Raw genomic sequence first — 21,187 nt, forward strand, 5'->3', positions numbered from 1 at the left:
AACAATAGTCACAATGGAATTGTGTGTCCTGCTTAGGACAAGGGTGTTTTTCATAAATTTCAGTTTGGGCATGTTGGACATGAGTTTTAAATGTTAAAATGTTATAGTAATGATGGGTATTTTAATAAATACAGAGAGAGTGTAAATAATATATTACATATATAAACTTTAATTCCTCTCTGCTATGAAATGGGTCATTATGATTGTCTCAACAGCTGGAGTTTGTTGAGAAACAGTCTTGTAACAAGGTGGACACTATGACCCAACAGAGATAGAGGATTTCACCCTCACTGGAGGCACTGAAAGTTTTCACTCTGATACACCTGCAGTACTCAAGAGCTCTGGGCACTTTCACCTCCTTGCAGCAAACAGCACAGGTATGTACAGTAACCTGATTCAGATGTGTTTCATTTAGAATATTACTGGTTAAAATAATATTATACAGCCTATAAATGTTTCATTGTAGTTATATTATCGTTATATTAAGTAACAATAGTTAAATAGGAGTTAAATTATATGTAATTTTGCATCAAAATAATTTAAAAGAGTCTTAAAAGGATAGTTCACCAAAAAATGTATATTCTGTGAAATCTTCATGAAAGTCTCAGTCATTATGCACTTTTATTAATTATTAAGTTATTAATATTCTTCTAAAGATTATTATTATTATTTTGTTTTTTCAAGGTTTACGTTATTCATACAGTCATTAGCTCTGCCCAATAGGAAGTTGGCCATTTTGGATTTTCCAAAAATCGCAGGCTCTGAACATTGAAATACTCCTACAAGGTGATTCATGAGACTGTCACCACGTTTAAACAACATTATGCAAAGACGCTGAAGATGCTAAATTGTGAACAGATTTGTATATATCGCATTAAATTAATGGCAAAAATGTGGGAAAAAACCATGGGAAACAGGAAGTGTCTTACATCATCTGTGTGCAATGTGTGATTTAGAGCAAAATTTGGATATATGTTTAGACTTTGGGGCTAATCATGTGGATTTGACTATATTGGGTTGCAGCCATAGCGCCACCACCTGGCAGCAGGTACTTACAACTGACATTAAAATAGTCCTCTAATGTTTGCTTAAATTGCTTCAAAATGGTTTAGAATAATGTCAAAAAACAAATGTATATGTCCACCTTGCATTGTTTTCCAAAAGCCACCATGTAGAAATGGACCTTTTTGCTTGGGCATCAAATTACCCCAAAAGCAGTGCTGAGTAGATTTCTTCTGAATTTCTACTGATTACAAATTACAAGACTAAAATTGTAGTCAGTAATTTAATCTCTTTTATTACATTATGGTAATCCAATCTGATTACTTTTTAATTACTTTTGGATTACGTCTGACCTAATTCTTGTTTATTTGGTGTCACATGCATTTGAGTAAAATAAGCTTGTACCATTTTGCTTTAAAGCTTAAAAGAAAACTTAATGGATCATAATGTTAGAATTGATATAACTGATTTGTGTGTGTTTCACTTGCTACTTATTTGTTTCTGAGTGAAATAAAAAAGCCACTTAAAATGTTCTTAAAATTTTTTTGTAGATCCACAACATGATGGAATGTATCAAAAACTGCTGCAGGACATTTATGTCTAAAGAGAAAGAACCAGAGATTCAGAGTGAGTCTCTCTCTCTCTCTCTCTCTCTCTCTCTCTCTCTCTCTCTCTTTCTAATTATTGTTTTCATTATGCATACACAAAATATAAAATATTTTATAATGACATGTTTATAATAGTTTATTAGAGAAATACATTTTTCAACTGTTTTATTTACCACTACTGGTAATACATGTCTTTTGCAGAGATAAGAATCCGACCTAAAGGTACATTAATGGTTGAGTCTTATGTGAAGAAGAGTGTTGGAGTATCAGAGGATTACCTCCTCTCTAAACTGCCCCCAGATGGCAGGGAGGTCCCCTTTGTCCTCCCAACCTTCAAGTCCTCCTACATCCAGCCGAAAGGGGCACAGTACTCCAGCTACAACATCGGGCAACAGAGTAAGTGGACAATATTAATCAATTAGGAGATCAAAGTGTCATCTTAAGCATCATATTTTTTACAATATATATTATATGAGATATTTTATAGCCATGCAGGCTCACCTAAGAACATCTAACCTGTATCTGTTATGTTCTGTTCATACAGTATTGCAATATTATTTGGTTGTCACCTGACAAACAATTTTAGGCTCATCAAAGACCACTTATGCAGACAGGAAGGCAGAGCTTGCAGGAGCCAATCAAATCGTGTATGACCCTGATTTGACCTTTAACAACAGTCAGATCATCAGCTTCGTGTCACCAGGTTCAGTGAGACGCCCCAGTATGAAAGGCCATCCCAACAACAGCTCTGGCACTGGTGAGATACTTTTAGATTTACCTGAAACACTGATGTATAGTGATACCTGTACAGCCAATCTAGATGTAACATCCTTCGATTTATTACCAGTGTATGGTATTTAAGGATTGGATTTACCGTGGAATTTCACTTCCTCATAGCATCATTCAGCACATAACTTCAGCTCAAATATTTACCCTTCTACCCACCTGTTTGTAATCCTTTCATTTTATTCCCGCTACTACATCCCCTATTGTTCACGGCAGATTTGCATTGAGAATTTCCAAGATCATGTTGTTGAGAGGCCTCATTCAGATGATTCAATTGAGGGTTTACATATTGTGTTTCGTTATAGTTGTGTTTAATGGCTCTTACAATTAGAGGCAAGGTTGCAGCCAAATATTCAAGATTAAATCTGTCACTGGAAAGCCCATATTGATCAATCACAATTGTGAATACTTGAGAAGTGTCCCCATTCCCTCTTACGGCTCTGCTGAAACTCAAACGACTGCCATGTTTGAATTTGATTTGTGAATATCAGGCTAATAATGAACAATTGGATATGGTTCTCATTCTTTAAGGTTTAAATATATTAAACAGAACACAACAGAATCCAACAGAACGTACATCGAATTACACCACAGTGTAACCTCTTTTGTTATTGCTTGACTGAGTAATATCCTCAAACTCACATTGTGAAGTGTTTCACACTCAGAAAGTCTCACACTGTCAAATGTTTGTTTCTGTTTTTCACAGGTTGGGAACACAATGACAAACAAAGACTCAGCCTATCCATGTTTGATTTATCAAACTCTCAAGGCCCTGTACAGGTAAGCTTACACACATGCACTCCTCACCTAACATCCCTTTCGATTAGAATTCATTGCACTTAAAGTTTCATCTTTTACAGTAACGTGCAGATGAGAGTCCATACACCTTTTTACACATGTGAGCTTCTTTTTTAAAAATAAGTTATATTAGAATATATCATAATCATTATTATATGATTATGTACTGTAGATATATATATATATATATATATATATATATATATATATATATATATATATATATATACACACACACAGGGTTGGGGAGTAATGGAATACATGTAATGGGATTACGTGTTTAAAATACAAAATATAAGTAACTGTATTCCACTACAATAACAATTTAAATCAATTACATTTTTAATTACTAAATAGATTACTTTGCATTTTATAGTCATTTGTTTCATTTACTATTTTAGTCCTTTCAGATGAAAAACATATACATGTACATATAAATGATGCGATCCAAAGTGCATTTGAACAGCAGTGAAATTCGTTCTTATGATGTGTTACATTCATACGAGCAGACAGAGAAGTAAGTTTGGAGCAGAAGAATCAGATATAAACCTTGTGTAAATTGTCAACTTTACGCTAAGCTAAAATGCTATTTATAGCCATTTTACATGCAGGTTACCAGGCACAATTATATTTTTTTATCAAGAAAATTCACGTTGGATCATAATTTCTTTTTTCTAGTAAGACCTTTTAATATTAGGGCAAAAATCATATTCTTGATAATAATGTTTGTATTGTTGTCCTTGAAAAATATCAAAAAATCCTTAAAACAAGATTAATTTGATTAGATTTGATAGAAACAACACTGCATAAGATATTTAGGTTTTTCAGAGAATATATTTTTAACGTGTATTTGTGTTTTATAGTCAAAAAAGTGAAAAAAATCTACCAGTGCTGAAGAAGTAATCCAAAATTATTTAGAATACGTTACTGACCTTGAGTAATCTAACGGAATACATTACAAATTACATTTTACAGCATATATTCTGTAATCTGCAGTGGAATACATTTCAAAAGTAATCCTCCCAACCCTTTTATATATATATATATACAGTAATGTACAAAGGTCTTAGGCACATGTGACGAGGCAGGTGAGGAAGGAGGTTCTAAATGCAGCTTTATTAAACAGCGAAATAAACAAGCTAACTCAGAATAAAAAGAAAATCAGAACACAGGGAACCAAACACAGAGCACAAACAATACATGCAAAGACTGACAAACTAACAAGGGGAAACAAGGGCTTAAATGCACAAGGGAAAACAAGGAACACCTGGGGAAACAATCAGGGACAACCAATCATGAAATAAAACTACAAAAGCACTACAAAACAAATAGGAAACAGGAAAGGGAACTAAACAAGACATTCAACAAAAACAGGAATACGTGACTGCACATAAGATGTTTCACAAAAGCATTTGTCTTAAGATGGTTATTTATATCTTCAGCTTTAGTGTGTCAATAGTAAATATAAATGTTAGGCTCCCAAACATTACTTTTGCAAATAGAAAAGATTAGAATAGAAGAACAGGGAGCCCTGCAACAGATGTCATGGCCCCCACAGAAACCCCCACTGAACATTGAGTCAGTCTGAGATTACATAAAGAGACTGTAGGCAAGGCCTTCAGAAATTGAGACAGCCGAAATAGATAGAAGAACTGTGTTGAATTCTCCAAGAATCTTGGAACATCATATCTGCCAACAACCAAGAAAAACTGTGTCCTGATGTACCAAGGATAATTGGGGCTGTTTTAAATGAAAAGGTGTTTACACTGAGTATTGATTTACCTTTTTTATATTTACTGGACTTCGTATGACATTAAGTGATAAATGAAAACTATTTATGTTGTTATTTTTGAAGACATCCTCACTATGCAACATTTTTCACAAGTGCCTGAAACTTTTGCACAGTACTGTGTGTATATATATATATATATATATATATATATATATATATATATATATATATATATATATGTTTTATGAATAGCTATATACTTTATAAGCAAAGCTATTGACCCTTTTATATTTGTTACATGCATACTGCTATAAATTACACATAACACAATAAAAACACAGTCCTTCATTTTTCTAGAGAAATGTAAACTTTATGTGTACTATAAATTCTTTGCAATGAACTTGATATATTAATCTGAAACATTGTTTTGTTGTGTTTGTTTTTGGAGTTACCCGTACAAGACAGAGTACATTTTGTACTTAATTCCTTTAATTGGCCTTCAGAAATTATTGATATTATCCATATTTGCCTGCATTGTAATTAAAATTGCTAATTAATCATGCTGCTATTGAGCATTTACAAAGCCATGCTAATGTGTTTGATCTGAACTGGGTGAGGTTTCTGTAATTGTTTAAGTTAAATAAAGACACTGAGTCAGTTTGTTTTCTCCTTCCTGTTAATGATGGTGGATTATTGTGTGACCACTCAAGTGTGTATGAACGCAACAGAGCAAACCAGCACCAATCAGAGTTACCTTGAAGATCATATACATTTCTTAATGAAGTGTGGTGTATATGTTCAAACTTTAATGTTTATTACTTTGCAATGCTGATAAGCTGTAACCTTGCTTCCTCCCTGGTTCCTTCAAGCGGTATGATTCCGTATCCAGTATCCAGAGTAGCACATCGTCCATTCAGGATTCCTTTGGGAGCAGCCGTAGTCTAGGTAACCATTTGTGATGAAACACTCAAGTCATAACTGCAGACAACCACATTCCAAAAGAACCATAGTTTAATTCCAATAGAACTCTCTGGAAAGGGTTACCTGGAATTTCCACTTTTATTTGTTCTTTAAAATGTTCAAGTTTTCTTGGACTCAACTAGCTTACTTCCCTCTCCCCACCAAGTACACACATAAACACAGGCTCTGAAACAAACTCTCTCAAAGAAAATTAACTCAGATCCATGCAGATTGTGAAATAGTGGAAGGGTAAGAAAGAGTAAATACTTCCAAATGTTTTCCCTGAGGTCTGTTATGCAAGTCCTCAGATAACTCTCAGAATGTAGTGAATTGATTTTCCAACTAAGGATACAATTTTTTCTCTCCAAACTACAGCTAAGTACACATAAACACAAACACACAGGCACAAAGTGTTTAAGAACACATTTAAATTAAATAGATCCTTAACACATCTCTACTGAAAAAACATAAGGGTTATATGCACTTATATTCACATCACCTTTATTAAGGCATCATTCTTTAGCATGCTGACATATATGTGTTTGTGTGTAGAGTCCATTACGCTGTCTGGCGATGAGAGGGATCGTGAACTGGGAAAGGTGTGTGTGCACCTGAGGTACGAGGAGGCGGTGGAGCAGGTGTGGATCACCTTGGTGAAGGTATGATTTCATACAGAAAGGAAAAGAAAAGGCTATTGTGTCCCAATTCTACTCCAGCTGAATGAAGCCTCTGTGTCTCAGTGAAAGCCTAATTACCAAACCTTCAACTAATGATCACATCTCTCCGACCAGCTTTTTTTAATATCTCTCTTTTAAAAAAAACTAAAATAATTTTCAAACTATGTACCTCTTTACATAACACATCAGTTGATATACTTTTTTGTGATTGACATTTGTATATATCTATCTATCTATATATATATATATATAATAAACACACACATTAACAACTACACCTCTCTCTCCACTACCCCTCCCCGAGATCGCCACATATTTGCCCCATTTCCCCACAAACGAGTCCAAATTCCCCAGTCTTCTAGTTGGCCCTTCTTCAAAAGCAGCCACCCTCCACATCTCCGAGCACCACTCCTGAAAGTGGGGCACTCCAGCCAACTTCCATCCCTTTAAACTATTTGTCTGGCGATCGTGACACTGGTTAGAACCCAATTTTTTATGTGTTTATTCTCTATATTGATGACTGCCCCATCACCTAAAATACAGAGTCTGAGGCAAAATGAAATGTGAGTGCCCTGTACCTCACACATAAAACTCTGAACCTTCAACCAAAATTCTTGGATCTTAACATACCACCAAAAGACGTGGGTTGTGTCTCCATCTTCTCATTGGCATTGCCAGCAGGTGGGTGTGTCTTTAATACCAAGCCTATACAATCTAGGGGGGTTCAATAGAATTGATGTAAAATCTTGAATTGCATAAGATCTCTAGATGCCGACTTGATGTTTTTTAGAATCCTAGCCCACACTCCCTCCTCCAATAACAAGTTTAAAACTTTCTCCCATAATCTTTTGATAGAAGTTAAAGCTCTGTCCCCCCAAACTCTGAATTAGAAGAGAGTAATACACTGAAACCTCATGACCTTTTCCAAAAACAGTACTCACCACTCCCATCTGCCACTACTCCCAAAAATATTACAGAGCAAGTGATGCAGCTGTAAATACCTAAAAAACTGAGATCTGGGAATCCCAAAAGGATCTCAACACTCCATTCTCATATAGGTCACCGAGTGTAGTAACCCCCTCACAATCCACTCTGACCAGCAGAAAGGGGACTTATTAATACATAATTTTGGGTTCAGCCATATGTTTGAGGCAATATTTACATAAATGTCAGTCACGTGATGCCATGTAATAAGCAGACGTGTGAGTGACGAGCTCTGCACACTTTGCTAAATGTTTTATTATTCTCATGTTATAATCTTGTGAAATTCGATACACCCAGTTTGACATTTGCTCTTTGAGGTAAAACATGGCAAAGAAGTCAAAATCCTTGAGCTGTGTAGACATTAAACAACACTTACGTATTCAGGATGAAAGCCCCGACAGGCTTACAGACCGTGGACTCGATTTGAATGGCGCAGCGGGAGAGGAGATCCAGCGTCAACTGTCCAACATGTCGGTGATGCTGACAAAGATTCTTGCTGACTTTGAAGATCTTGCAGTATTACGTCGCTCGATTACGGCTATGGAAAATCAAATTCTCTGAGTTAGTTACAAGAGTGGCAGATGTTGAGAAACGAATCGATTATCTGGAGTCATCGGAGAGGGAATTATCCGCTAATCTGTCCACGACCAATGTTTATTTGGAACATGTTCTTGAAAAGCTTGAAGATCTTGAGAAAAGATGCTGTAGGATTAACGTCCGAATTGTTGGAATTCCTGAGCATGAGGAGGGCAGAGATATGGTGAAATTCCTAGATGAGCTTTTCCCGAGTCTACTCGAAATAACAGACTACAAGCTGGAAATTGAGCGAGCTCCCAGAGTTCTGGCTCTGAGATCTGCTGAGGGAGAAAGCCCCGATCAATCCTGGCAAAATTTCTGAGATCATCCGATAAAGATCTCGTGTTGCACCAGGCGAGGAGCAAAGGAAATGTTTCTTGAAAGATTCATAAAATTTGCTTGTTCCCAGAATTTGCAAGTTCGACAAGAGAGAAACGCGATCAGTTCAGGGAATGCAAGAAACTCTTGCATCAACGTAAAATCGCTTTTGCATTGATGATTCCGGCGAAGCTGAGAATAGTAGCAAAGGACGGTCGCATAGTATTTACATGTCCCAATCAGGCAATGACTTTTATAGAATCAGTGGGTGAGTAAACCATTGGGTGTTTCTCATGTGGGTCGACTCGCTATAATTACTCTGGCTTTTGAGGAAGCTGGGCATCATTTTTATTTATTTTTGTGTTGGCTCCACCTATAAGCTGGAGTTTATTTTGTGAATAACACTTTTCCTTCAAGAAACTTTTGCATTGACAGAAGATCACATTTGCACTGAAGCTCCCATCCAGTTTGAGAGTGGTCACTATGGATGACTGCAAAATATCTACATGCTCACACAAAAGATGTCTTTTATATAGTTGTGGAATATACTTTTATGTGGCCTCCGAGTGAATTGACTGTTTTGTTTGGTTTTGTGTTGTTCCACCTTGTGGCTGGAGCTTGTTCTGTTGAATAACACTGCTTCGGAACAGCTGTTGATAAATATGTTCGTTCTTCGTGCTTATGCCTCCTTCTGGCTGGAGTTTGTTTTGTGGAATATTTTTATGGGACATTGGAATGATTATGTAAGTTGCTGAACTCATAACAGCTGGATCCCTGAACATTCGTTTGTCTGTCTGAGGAAACTGAACGGTTTTATATTGGCTGGACATTGCTTTGTGGAGGAGCACAATTTGAGACAGTTCTGTGAATGAATCTACACATTCTTTGTGTTTATTCTGCCTATTGTCTGGGGTTTATTCTACAAAGTATTTTATGTTATGTAATTTTGCCTCAAATTTGTGAGGCAAAACTGAGTAATCCAATGTCAAAGTTGTCGCGGGGGCTCGTGGGCCTTCATGGACCTTCTGAGTTTAGAGGGATTGATGCCGGTTGGTGCTGTCTGTGGTATGCCGGTTTTCTTTTTTCTGTTTGTTTGGTTCAGGGAAGTTCAGGGTTTGATTGTTTCACTAATGGGGAATGTGGTCTGTATAATATTGTTTTTGACACACTATTTTTTTTTCTACTATATCAAAATGTAAAATGTTAACATGAGTGGATTGTCTCTCTCCACATGGAATGTGAATGGGTTGGGGCACCCCATAAAAATAAGGAAGGTTATTACTTTTCTTTAATGTAAGAAATATGATATAGTGTTTCTTCAAGAAACACACCTTTCTCCGCAGGAAGCTGGAAAATTTGGGAAGATATGGGGTGGACATGTTTTCTTTAGTGCTGGCTCAAGCAAGAGCAGGGGAGTCATTATATTGGTAAAGACACATCGACAATTCAAATGTCTCAAACAGTTTAAAGATAAATCAGAGTCATTATTGTTTTAGCTGAAATTCAAGGGCTAAGGTTGATTTTGGCTAATATGTGTGCATCTAATGCTGATTATCAGGGCTTTTTTATAGATCTTGAAGGGATGATACAAGCCCCTCATGATATAATATTGGGAGGAGACTTTAATCTTTTGATGGATTCATTACTTGATCATAGTGAAGCAAAATTGTGTAAGCCCACTAGAGCAACATTGACACTTCACAGGATGTGTAAAAATCTTGGTCTTACAGATATCTGGAGACTTTTGAAACCATCTGGTAGGGACAATAAATTTTTTCATCAGTCCATAAGATTTATTCTAGAATAGATTATTTTTTTTATATCCAAATCCCTCATGTCATCTGTTGTTGATTGCTCAGTTGGAAATATCTTAGTCTCAGATCATCCCCTGGTGAGTATAGAGGTGTTGCCACATATGGACAAAAATAAATCACATAGTTGGCACCTTAATGTGTCCCTTTTGAAAAACCCAGATTTCCAACAAATGTTAAAGACTGAAAACAATTTTTATATGGAGACCAACTGGTCCTCAGTATCCTCTGTGGGTGTGGCTTGGGAGGGACTTAAGGCAGTTCTTAGGGGTCGGCTCATACAGTATGCCTCATTCATCAAAAAATCCAAAGCATGAGAACTCGTGGAATTGGGAGGAAATCTTAAAAGTGCAGAGGCAGAGCTGAAGCACCATTTGTCATCTGATGACCCAATAGAAATACTGATATAATACAATTTTGTTGCAGAAAGAGGAGTTTTGGCTACTCGGGGCAAGACTAATTTGAGTCGGGGAACAAAGCAGGAAAACCTTTGGTTAGATATATAAAACAGAGAGTCTTTTTCTACCATTCCCGTAGTGAAATCTGCTGGTGGTAATATTTTTCGGCCACTGATATTAATAATGCTTTTAAAGAATTCTACTTTGATCTCTATAGTTCCAGGTCTTTGTCTACTGATGAAGATATTAGAAACTTTGTGGAACCATTAGATCTTCCTAAACTGAAGACTGAGCAAACAAATTCTCTTGATTCTGAGATAACCCTGGAGGAGTTTGATGAGGTAATTAAGGCCTTGCCTACAGGCAAGGCTCCTGAGTTTTTCAAATCTTTTGCTACAGAACTGGCTCCACTTTTGTTGGAAGTTTATACGGAATCAGTAAAGAATGGAAAGCTTCTGCCAACCATGATACAAGCCCGGATCAGTCTGATTCTTAAAAGGACAAAGATCCAAGTGAGATTAAAAGTTACCGTCCAAATTCCCTGATCCAGTTAGATGTAAAAATGTTGTCAAAAATTCTGGCTAATCAATTAAGTAAAGTTATGGCATCACTTATAAATATAGATCAGGTGAGGTTTATTCAAGGCCCTAGCTCTTCTGATAACATTAGGCGTCCTTTTTAATATTTTGGAAATGTATGGTTTTCGGTGTACTTTTATTAGTTGGATTAAGCTACTTTATAGACACTCTGTAGTGGCGGTACAAACAAATGGACTAATTTCACATAATTTTACTCTTTCCCCATTATTGTTCTGTCTTGCCCTGGAACCATTAGCAGCCGCAATAAGAAAGGATGAAGATTTTCCAGGGGTGATGGCAGGAGGTGTGGCGCATAAGCTTCAGCTTTACGCAGATGATAATTTATTATTCATCTCCGACCCTACTAGATCTATGCCTTGCCTCCACAGAATTATTAAATCCTTTTCCAAGTTCTCAGGATACAAAGTCAATTGGTCTAAATCCGAAGCTTTGGCTTTGACGGCATACTGTCAAGTAATGGCCTTCCAGCCGGGTGCCTTCCAGTGGCCCAAACAAGGCATTAAGTATTTGGGAATTTTATTCCCAGCAAATTTGTCTGATTTAGTCAAAGTTAATTTTTGATCCCATAATAAAAAGGTTTTCGAATGATGTGGACAGGTTGGCTTCATTACATTTATCGATGATTGGGAAGGTTAATGTTATTAAAATGAATTGTATTCCAAAATTCAACTACCTTTTACAATCTCTCCCTGTAGATGTCCCCCTCTCTTATTTCAAGAAATTTGATAGCATAGCGAAGTCCTTAATTTGGAATGGTAAGCGTCCCAGGTTAAATTTCAATAAGTTACATAGGCCGATTGACACGCTTCCACCTGAGAGAGAGCCCCTCCCTGGTTTTGTATTGAAAAGGAATTTCTTGCCCCTATCTTGCCACTGCAAAGCCTTTCGATCAATCTAATTGGAGAAGTTAAGTCACACCCTGTTATCTTTCATTTTCAATCAATATGGACAAAAGTGTCCAGAGTATTTAACACGGATATTTATTTAAACGTAGCCTGGAGCATATGGCTGAACCCTAAACTATGTAATAATAAGTCTCCTTTCTGCTGGTTAGATTGGATTGTTAGGGGGGTTAATACACATATATTCCCAGATCTCAATTTTGTAAGTATTTACAGCTGTGCCACCTACTCTGTACTGTTTCTGGGAGTGGCACACACCTCCCTAGTGCGGCAGATACTCTGGGAGTGGTGATTGCTGCTTTTGGGAAGGGTCATCAGTGTATTACTCCCTGCTAATCCAGAGTCTTGGGGATGAAGCTTTAAATTCTCTCAAAAGATTATGGGAGGAAGATTTAAATTTGTATTTGGAGGAGGGAGTGTGGGCTAGGATTCTTAAAAATGTCAAGTCTGCATCTAGAGATGCAAGGGTGCACCTTACGCAATGCAAGATTTTCTTTGGACCCCTTCTAAATTGTATGGGCTTGGTCTTAAGGACACACTGACCTGCTGGTGATGCCGTTCAGAAGATGGAGTCACCACCCATTTTTTTGGGGGTGTCGTAAGATTCAAGAATTTTGGTTTAAGGTGCAAAGTTTTGTATGTGAGGTGTTGAACACTCAAATCTCATTCTGCCCCAGACTCTGTATTTTGGGAGATGGGAGATCATAAATTTGGAGGATAAGTACATAAGAAATTAGGATTTGACCAGTGTGATGATTGGTAGGCAGGCTATTTTTAGGGGATGGAAGTCAGATGGAGCACCCTCATTCTCAGAGTGGTGTGCAGAGATGGGGAGGGTGGCTGCTTTCGAGGAGTAGCCAAGCAGAAGGCTGGGGGTTTTGAATTTGTTTGAGAGGAAATGGGGGAACTACTTAGTGTTTTGGTGGGACTCTCTGGGAGGTGCTATTTTCTTCATTTGTCTGTATTTTAATTTTAAATTTTTTTGTGTGTGTATTCCTATTGGTGGGGTGGTTGATTGGGGAGGGGGTTAAATGTGATTCAGTGTATATATGGCATGTCTTTTCTTTGTGATATGTCTATGAATCAATAAAAAATGTTAATTGCAAAAAATTAAATGTCCGAATTAAACACTCTTGTACATATCGAGTGCAAATGCAAGAAAGCGAGGTGTAACTTATCTTCTCCGGTTAGTTTGATAGAAAGGCTTTGCAGTGGTGAAGTGGGGGCAAGAACTTCCTGTTCAATACAAAACCAAGGAGGGGCTCTCCCAGGTGGAAGCAAACCATGAGCCAAATATCTTAGACCAAATGCATAATAATAAAACAAAATCTTGGGTAGACCTAGCCCACCTTTGTCAATCTGCCTATGCAGCTTACTGAAATGTAATCTGGGGTGTTTACCTTTCCAAATGAAGGACTTCGCTATGCTATCAAATTGCTTGAAATAAGAGAGGGAGACAGTTTGGCAGCATTGATAACAGAATTAATAATTCTGTGGAGGCAAGTCATAAATCTAGTAGGGTCGGAGACTAATATTAAAATATCGTCTGCGTAAAGCAAAAGCTTATGCGCCATACTCCCGCCACCACCCCTGGAAAATTATCTTCCTTTCTTATCGTGACTGCTAATGGTTCCAGGGCAAGACAGAACAATAATGTGGAAAAAGGGCAACCCTGCCGGGTGCCCCTATCCAGAGTAAAATAATCTGAAATTTATCAATTTGTTTGTAGGCAAGGCCTTAATTACCTCACCAAGCTCCTTGTTTTGACCAGGTTTATCTCAGAATCAAGAGATATATTTTGCTTAGTCATCAGCTTAGGAAGTTCTTATGGTTCCACAAAGTTTCTAATACCTTCATCAGTAGACGAAGATGTGGAACTATCGAGATCAAGCTAGAATTCTTTAAAATAATTATTAATATCAATGGCCAAGGTAAATATTTCACCACTAGCAGATTTCACTGAGGGAATGGTAGAAAAAGACTCTTTCTCTGTTTTATATATCTAACCAAAAGCTTCCCTGCTTAATCCCCCAACTCAAAATATGACTGCCTTGCCATGAATAGCCAAAACTGCACCTTCCATGACAAAATAGTATTATATCTGTATTTCAATCGGGTCAATTCTCTGAGGCCATCAGATGACATTTGGTGCTTCAGCTCTGCCTCTGCTCTTTTAAAATTCCCTTCCAACTCCACAAGTTCTTGTGCTTTGTATTTTTTGGTGAATGAGGCATACTGTATGATCCGACCCCTAAGAACCACCTTAAGTGCCTCCCAAGCCACACCCACAGAGGATACTGAGGACCAGTTGGTCTCCACATAAACATTGATTTCAGCCTTTAGCATTTGTCGGAATTCAGGATTTTGCAAAAGGGATACATTAAAGCGCCAACTATATGATTTCTTTTTGTCCATATGTGGCAACACCTCTAAACACACAGGGTGTGATCTGAGACTAAGATGTTTCCAATTGAGCAATCAACAATCTATTCTAGAATAAATATTATGGACTGATGCAAAAAATGTATAGTCCCTACCATGAGTTCACATACTTAATCTTTTCCTGAACATTGACTGTTCCTATGCTCACTGTCTCTCTATTTATTCACGTTCCACTTTGGTTCTTTCTCTCTCGCTTAGTGTGCAGACATGAGTGTATATGCTGAAGGGGTGGAGCTGCAGAGGATTGGGGTCAAAGGGGTCATCACCATAACAAAGCCAGTGCGATTTAAGAGCACAGTCAAGCAAGCATCAGTGGTGAGTGCAATCTAGCAGTTATAAAACTACAACAACCACTGAAATAATAACACTGGCCCTGCAAGCCAATGATATGGAAGATGGACGGATTGGCAGGTGGATGGCGATAGATAGATAGACAGATAGATAGATAGGTAGTTAAGTAGGTTGGTAGGTAGGTAGGTAGATAGATAAAACAGAGCTTGTATAATTTTATTTTGCTTTGATAGCATGTTCTTCATTGATTAAGTATGTTTGGAATAGGTTTCCCTCTTAAAACTTTATTCCCTCTCTTTCTCTCTCTCAGGACACTGAGTTTATGGAGACATTTGTGTTCACTCTAAACTTAGAGCAAATACGCAGGTCTGCGCTGGTACTGCGTCTGCAGGCTCACACACCACGCAAGCGCACACTGGGAGAGTGTGTGTTATCTCTCCGAAATCTTGGACCACAGGAAACACAGCACTGGCTGGAGTTCAGGCCCCACTCTAAAACTCATGTGAGTCTACACATCCTGCATACCATTTCAACTGCTTATCTGGTACTATAAGTGATAAATGAGTCACAGGTAGAGAGCATTTCTGACAGGCTAGTTTTCTAATTGACTGACTCTTTTTACTGTTTTCAAAGCCTAGAACTGTTACAGAGACACGTGTGATTTCTTAAAAGACTTTAAATGGTAACTGTCAGGTTGTAGAAAGATTGTATGTGTGGATTTCCATAAAAAGTGCACTAGCCAGATTACACCATGCTCTTCTCTGCAGATACTCCTTCTTGCATTTGACAGTAAGATTCTTTGAAACCAATCTTACATTTCCACCTTCAATTACCCACTTAATCTGACATAAATTTGAGAACAGAATCAAACCAGGACTGGCGAAACTGTGATCTCATGTGTGGTTCTCATGTTGTCATGATGGGTGTTGTGAAACTCTAAATCTTCAATTTCTTAAAAACATCACAAATAAAACAGCTGTTCTAGTTTCTGCTCAAGTTTTTTCCCCCCGTCATATTTGGATCAGTGAACACATAAAAACAATATGTCAGCATGGTTGAAAGCCCTTCTTGAAATAATTAACTTGACGATTAAAATGATGTTCTCTCAGAAGCCTCCAGTCACGACCTACAGAAACAAAAACAAAAGAAGTACAATAACTTTTCTAGTATTCTATTAGCATGTTAGAGTGGGTCTTAATAGGAAGAACATTATTTTAGGAAATTGATTGAGTACCTGTTTATTATTGTGTCACATTTTGAAGGCCCTTCTGCATTTGTTGTTACCTCCAAATTTAGGACTGTCCTGCTGTCCTTGCTGAATAATTAAGAAATGTAATTCACAATAACATAATCAAGTTGCTGTAAAACTATGTGTAATCTTTTCATCTTTATACATCATCTGGTTAATGCTTCTGCCATCTCACTGGATGGAAATTAGGCCTCTTAAAACATTATTTGACTTTCTGAAAGCTGCCATAGACATACAGACAAACAGGTATCATAATTTCTTTCCCCAAGCAATAACTGTGTACTCTTTGTGAACCTGTGTCTGATGGTTATGTGTGTATATATTTGTATATCTGTATGTGACTGAAATCAAACACTTTAATGGGAAGAAATTGCTTTTAAATGAAAAGAAAATATTTATTCACTTGTATTGTATTGATGTTTGTGATAGACAGAATGTCTATGTCTATGTATCAAACTATAAATCAGTGAATGAGTCACAGCAGGGAGTTTGTCCTGAAAAACCACAAACACACACATACTGTATGTACCCTTATACAGGGCTCTGACAGGGATTAAATTGTATGTGTGTTCCTGTAGGTGTGCCATGCTGAGCTTCAGCTGGCCTTGTGCTTTCAGCCTGTGAGCAGTCGAATGCAACTCCAGATCCTCAGTGCTCAAAATCTTCCATGGTCTTCCTCACCGCTCACACACAGTGAGTCTCTCAGCCTTGAAAACATAACTGGAAAAATTGCTTCATTAGTGGAATTGCATTCATTCATGAAATCAGAGATATATTGGTAACGCTACAATAAGGTTCCATTTGTTAGCATTAGCTAAAGGTGTACTCAGTAAATTTTTGTTCATGTTACCTTAGACCTACACTGATACCTAGCGTTGTGGATGCAGCATCATTTAAATGCAAATGTTTTCAGTTACTGATGTAATTGTAAAAAATCTCTGTTCACAATCAGCCATGATTAATTTAATCCATTAGGAAAGTGTCCAATAACAGGGTGGTTACTGAGATTAAGCATGTAGTAATCGGCTGGTCATGTGATCATAACATGGCAGCCTCCATGAGGGGACCCTATCCATATTGAATAAAATAGCTTTTATACGGTTACTGATATGATTTCTCGTGAGTTTATACATATGTTTAAAATTTACAATTAATTAGTTTAGAAGTAAAGCTTTTTAATTGATGAAAAAATACAGAGTGCACCTTTAACTACATTAGTTAACAGAAACTAACAATAAAGAATACTATTACAGCATTTATTAATCTTAGATAATGTTAATTTCAAAATATACAAAGACATTTTTAAAATCAAAATTTGTATTTTTTAACATTTGTTATTGCACTATGAACTTATTTTTTAACTGAAATTAACAAAGAGTAATAAATGCGGTAAATATATATTGTTAATTGTTTGTTCATGATACCTAATGCATTATCTAATATTAACAAATGGAACATTATTGTAAAGTGTTACTGATATATTTTTTCACTTTTGGTTTTGAATCTACATCATTTTTTGTTGATATTTACCTCCTTAATTTTAAATAATATTTTCAATTTAACTCCACTAATTGAATTAATAACTAAAAATTTTAAATATAACTCAATCTAAGTTGTTTACCTCAAAATTATGTTCTGTGTAGGTTTCTTTGTGAAGGTGAACATGCTAAGAGATGGCCAGTCCTTACTGAAGAGAAAAACAAAGATTATGAAGTCATCAGGGGGGCGTGTCCAGTGGGGGGAGGTCCTTCTGTTGCCCATCACCAATCAGGACCAGAATTTGCAGCTGTCCGTCAAACTATTCAGCCGCGGATCTGTTCGAAGAAAACACCTTCTTGGACAGGTCGGTTTGGAACAGGATATGGATGCCTTTAGTATGCATATTAATACATTTATCAATTATTCATAAAATGTTTGGTCTTATGTTATATATTGTACGTTTGGCCTTTTAACAGCCTTTTAGCCTTAAAAAATGACACTACTGTATGAGGATACACTTTTCAAATGACAAAGTAAAAGGAGTGTTCTGTGATCAATACAAGTTAAGCTTCACTGACAGTAATTGTGAAATAATGTTAATTACCCCCCCCAGCGTGATAAAATCACTTACTAACCTTATTTGTGCAAAGGTATACATTTTCATCCAACTTAGTAAATCCCTAATTTGATCACACTAAAATGAATAATGTTCACACACCATGTTTGATTGTATACATGTTTATGTCTTGAGGCTATCCTTTTGAAACAGTGTGTATTTTAATGTTTATGGGCCAGCCCCATTCACTTCCATTGTAAGTGCCTCACTGCTACCTTGATTTTTGCTTTTTAAAGAAAAGGAGAGATGAGTCTAAATTAATAATTGTGGTAATCAACATAATGCCACAAATGCTGTCGATTGAGCTTAACTTGTATTGTACATTCCTTTAATGTTACACTTCCTGGTGGCAATCGCTCTTCTTTGTGTTTGAGGTTAATTTGGGTGTACTCCTCAATTTCTAGGTGCTTTTGGGCTTTGACTGCAGTTCTCCAGAGGCAGTGGAGCAATGGAGAGATTCCATCACTCATCCTGAAAAAGTGGTGACTTCATGGCACAGAGTTAGTCGACCCTGAACGAAAGAAGATGTAATGAAATGAGAATGAAAAAGAATGACTGCATATGTAGCCTGTCCAACTTTGGGATGGTGTAGAGGGGTGGTCCAGTCACAAAAGACTGTCCTCTGTACTCTCCAACTTTATTTCTACAAATGTCTTTGCCTGTATTTTATCCTGCATGTGTTTTTTATGCTGTAGCCCTTTCGAAGGAGGGCAAATCTGCATTATGGCACACAGTATTGTGTATTCCAGCTGCTTTACCTGTTTAGTAGATGGCACAGGTTAAATAGCCACATTCAATGTTCTACATGGGTTAATGTAACTTGAGAACATGGAACTGCGACAGAAACCGGATACATGTAAAATAGTCATTAAGTGATATAAGATACACATCAGATTGCAGCTCATGCAGATTTTAACAGTGTAATAAATTGAACAGAGTTGTACTATTGTCAGTGTTGCAGCATAGCTTGTAAGAGCAGATATTCCAGGCAGTGAGATAATATATTTTCAGAATACAGAAATGAAGTATTATGTTCAGTATTCTGCTCCTGTCATCAATTTGGTGATTATTATTTCACATTCACTAGCTGTGGGAGGGCGATAAACCTGTTTTTAAGTGCAGCAGAAACTCTTGTTCAGAAGCGGGTTTTGGTGCTTCGGGTAAACACTTTGAAAAGCTTTTTATTTTTTAGAAGTTCAGAACGTTTGGGTTACATTCCCATCCAAATAGAATTCAATCCATATATTTGTATCCTATTGTTCTTAGAGAAAGAGAGCACAAGTAAACAGGATAGACCGCAAGAGAGTGCAACAAAGACACTTTTGTTTACACAGACATTTCCCTTCTCATCCTTTATGCTGTCCTTAATTCAAGGTGATCTAACTCTCTGATAATCGCCATTTCTTAAAATATATTTCTGCACAGGTGACAGTAGCTTATTTAAGAGTCTTCATTGTGTTCATATTTAAACAGGTATATTGTGTTAAGTAATGCTGTAATTCAGTGAACACATGGCATTATGTAAGAGGCTTTTTCACAGATATTTGAAAAGCAAACATTTCATTCTTATCCACTGTATGTTGTGCCTATGCATACAAATATTTGTTTGATCTGAGTCTGGCTGCCTGATGTTCCAGCAATTCAATTTTGATCAAATCAACCCTGCAAAAGAAACATTTATATTAAAATAGTTTCTGATGGGACATTCTAAGTTGTAACACCATATGAAATATTTTCATTATTCTTTTTCGTTGTCCTTTTCTTTGAATCAATAGTGACAAAACCAGGACTGTCATAACAAATCCATTTCAACCAAATAGTAAAAGCAATGAATGGGTTATCTTCTGTTTAACTACAATGTAATATTGTTTTGTCAGGTAACTTGAAATATTTGTTTCATGTGGTAACATCTACTGTATATTGGTTTTATTCAAATATATTATTCAATATGACTGAATCAAACTGACTTCGTTAGGTTTCACCAACAAAACAAAAAATATGTATGGGTTAAATTTAGTAAAAAATAAATGTACATATCCATTTTTTACAGTGTATAAACCTGGAATGGGATGGTTAAGTTCTCATGTTTGATAATGGAACTGTTTTATCTGCCCAAAAACCTGTTCAACCTATTGGATCACAGCTCTGCAGTAGTCTGATTTTGTTCATAGGACACCAATAATAAATTATGCACTTTTCACCAAAGACATTGTGTTGTGTGAATATTTATATTCAAGAAGATTTCGTAACTGTTTTGAACATTACATTACGAGTGTTTGTGTTCCTTTACCCCTCTGAATGTGTGCTTTATTTTCAGGCCTCTTATAGGAGTTTCTACATCCGGATGTTTGATTACATTTACGTCATAATTTACGTGATTTGCTGTTTGAACAGTGTTAATGGTTATTCTTGAGGACACTCCTCCAGCACAATCAGAGAAAAACAGCTTATCTTTGTGTGTGGAAGTATTTGTGTGTGCTATTGAGTGCAGTATGTGTGCTAAGTGTTGCGGTTGTAGCAACCATACAAACAGTTACTAAAATTAGCCCTTGTAATATGAAATTAGCTTTTGAATTAACCCAAGGTCAAAGCCACTGAAAGTTATTGTTTGGTTAACACCATTGATTGGTTGTGTCAGTATCCCTTCTCTGGACTGGACCACACAAACAAACAGGCACAGCTGTGACCATGAGTGTGTCTGGTGTATTTTTAATTAAAAGAGGATCAACAGATTCTTGTTATCATCAGGATTTGAATTCCCCACAAACCTCACCTATTAGAGTTAAAAGGATAGTTACCCCAAAAATGAAAATTCTAGCATCATTTACTCACCCTCATGCCATCCCAGATGTGTATGACTTTCTTTCTTCTGTTGAACACAAATGAAGATTTTTAGAAGAATATCATTGTATAGCATTGTAAGTCCTGTAAATATACAGATATTTTTAACCTGTTTAAT

At 36.7% G+C, this 21,187-nt stretch overlaps 1 protein-coding gene across 1 annotated transcript; it reads left to right on the forward strand.

Moving 5' to 3' along the window:
• Positions 1 to 346: 346 nt before the first annotated feature.
• On the forward strand, positions 347 to 20,396 carry LOC127618281 (tandem C2 domains nuclear protein-like). The gene is made up of 12 exons (XM_052090658.1): positions 347 to 377; positions 1,554 to 1,629; positions 1,812 to 2,006; positions 2,197 to 2,367; positions 3,103 to 3,176; positions 5,796 to 5,871; positions 6,439 to 6,545; positions 14,792 to 14,908; positions 15,195 to 15,386; positions 16,712 to 16,826; positions 17,777 to 17,976; positions 18,633 to 20,396. The coding sequence occupies exons 2-12, from the start codon at positions 1,563 to 1,565 to the stop codon at positions 18,741 to 18,743; spliced, it is 1,425 nt and encodes a 474-aa protein (XP_051946618.1). The 5' UTR covers positions 347 to 377; positions 1,554 to 1,562; the 3' UTR covers positions 18,744 to 20,396.
• The last annotated feature ends 791 nt before the right edge of the window (positions 20,397 to 21,187 follow it).

This window comes from Xyrauchen texanus, chromosome 24 (assembly GCF_025860055.1).
Source record: "Xyrauchen texanus isolate HMW12.3.18 chromosome 24, RBS_HiC_50CHRs, whole genome shotgun sequence".
NCBI classification, from domain to species: Eukaryota; Metazoa; Chordata; class Actinopteri; order Cypriniformes; family Catostomidae; genus Xyrauchen; species Xyrauchen texanus.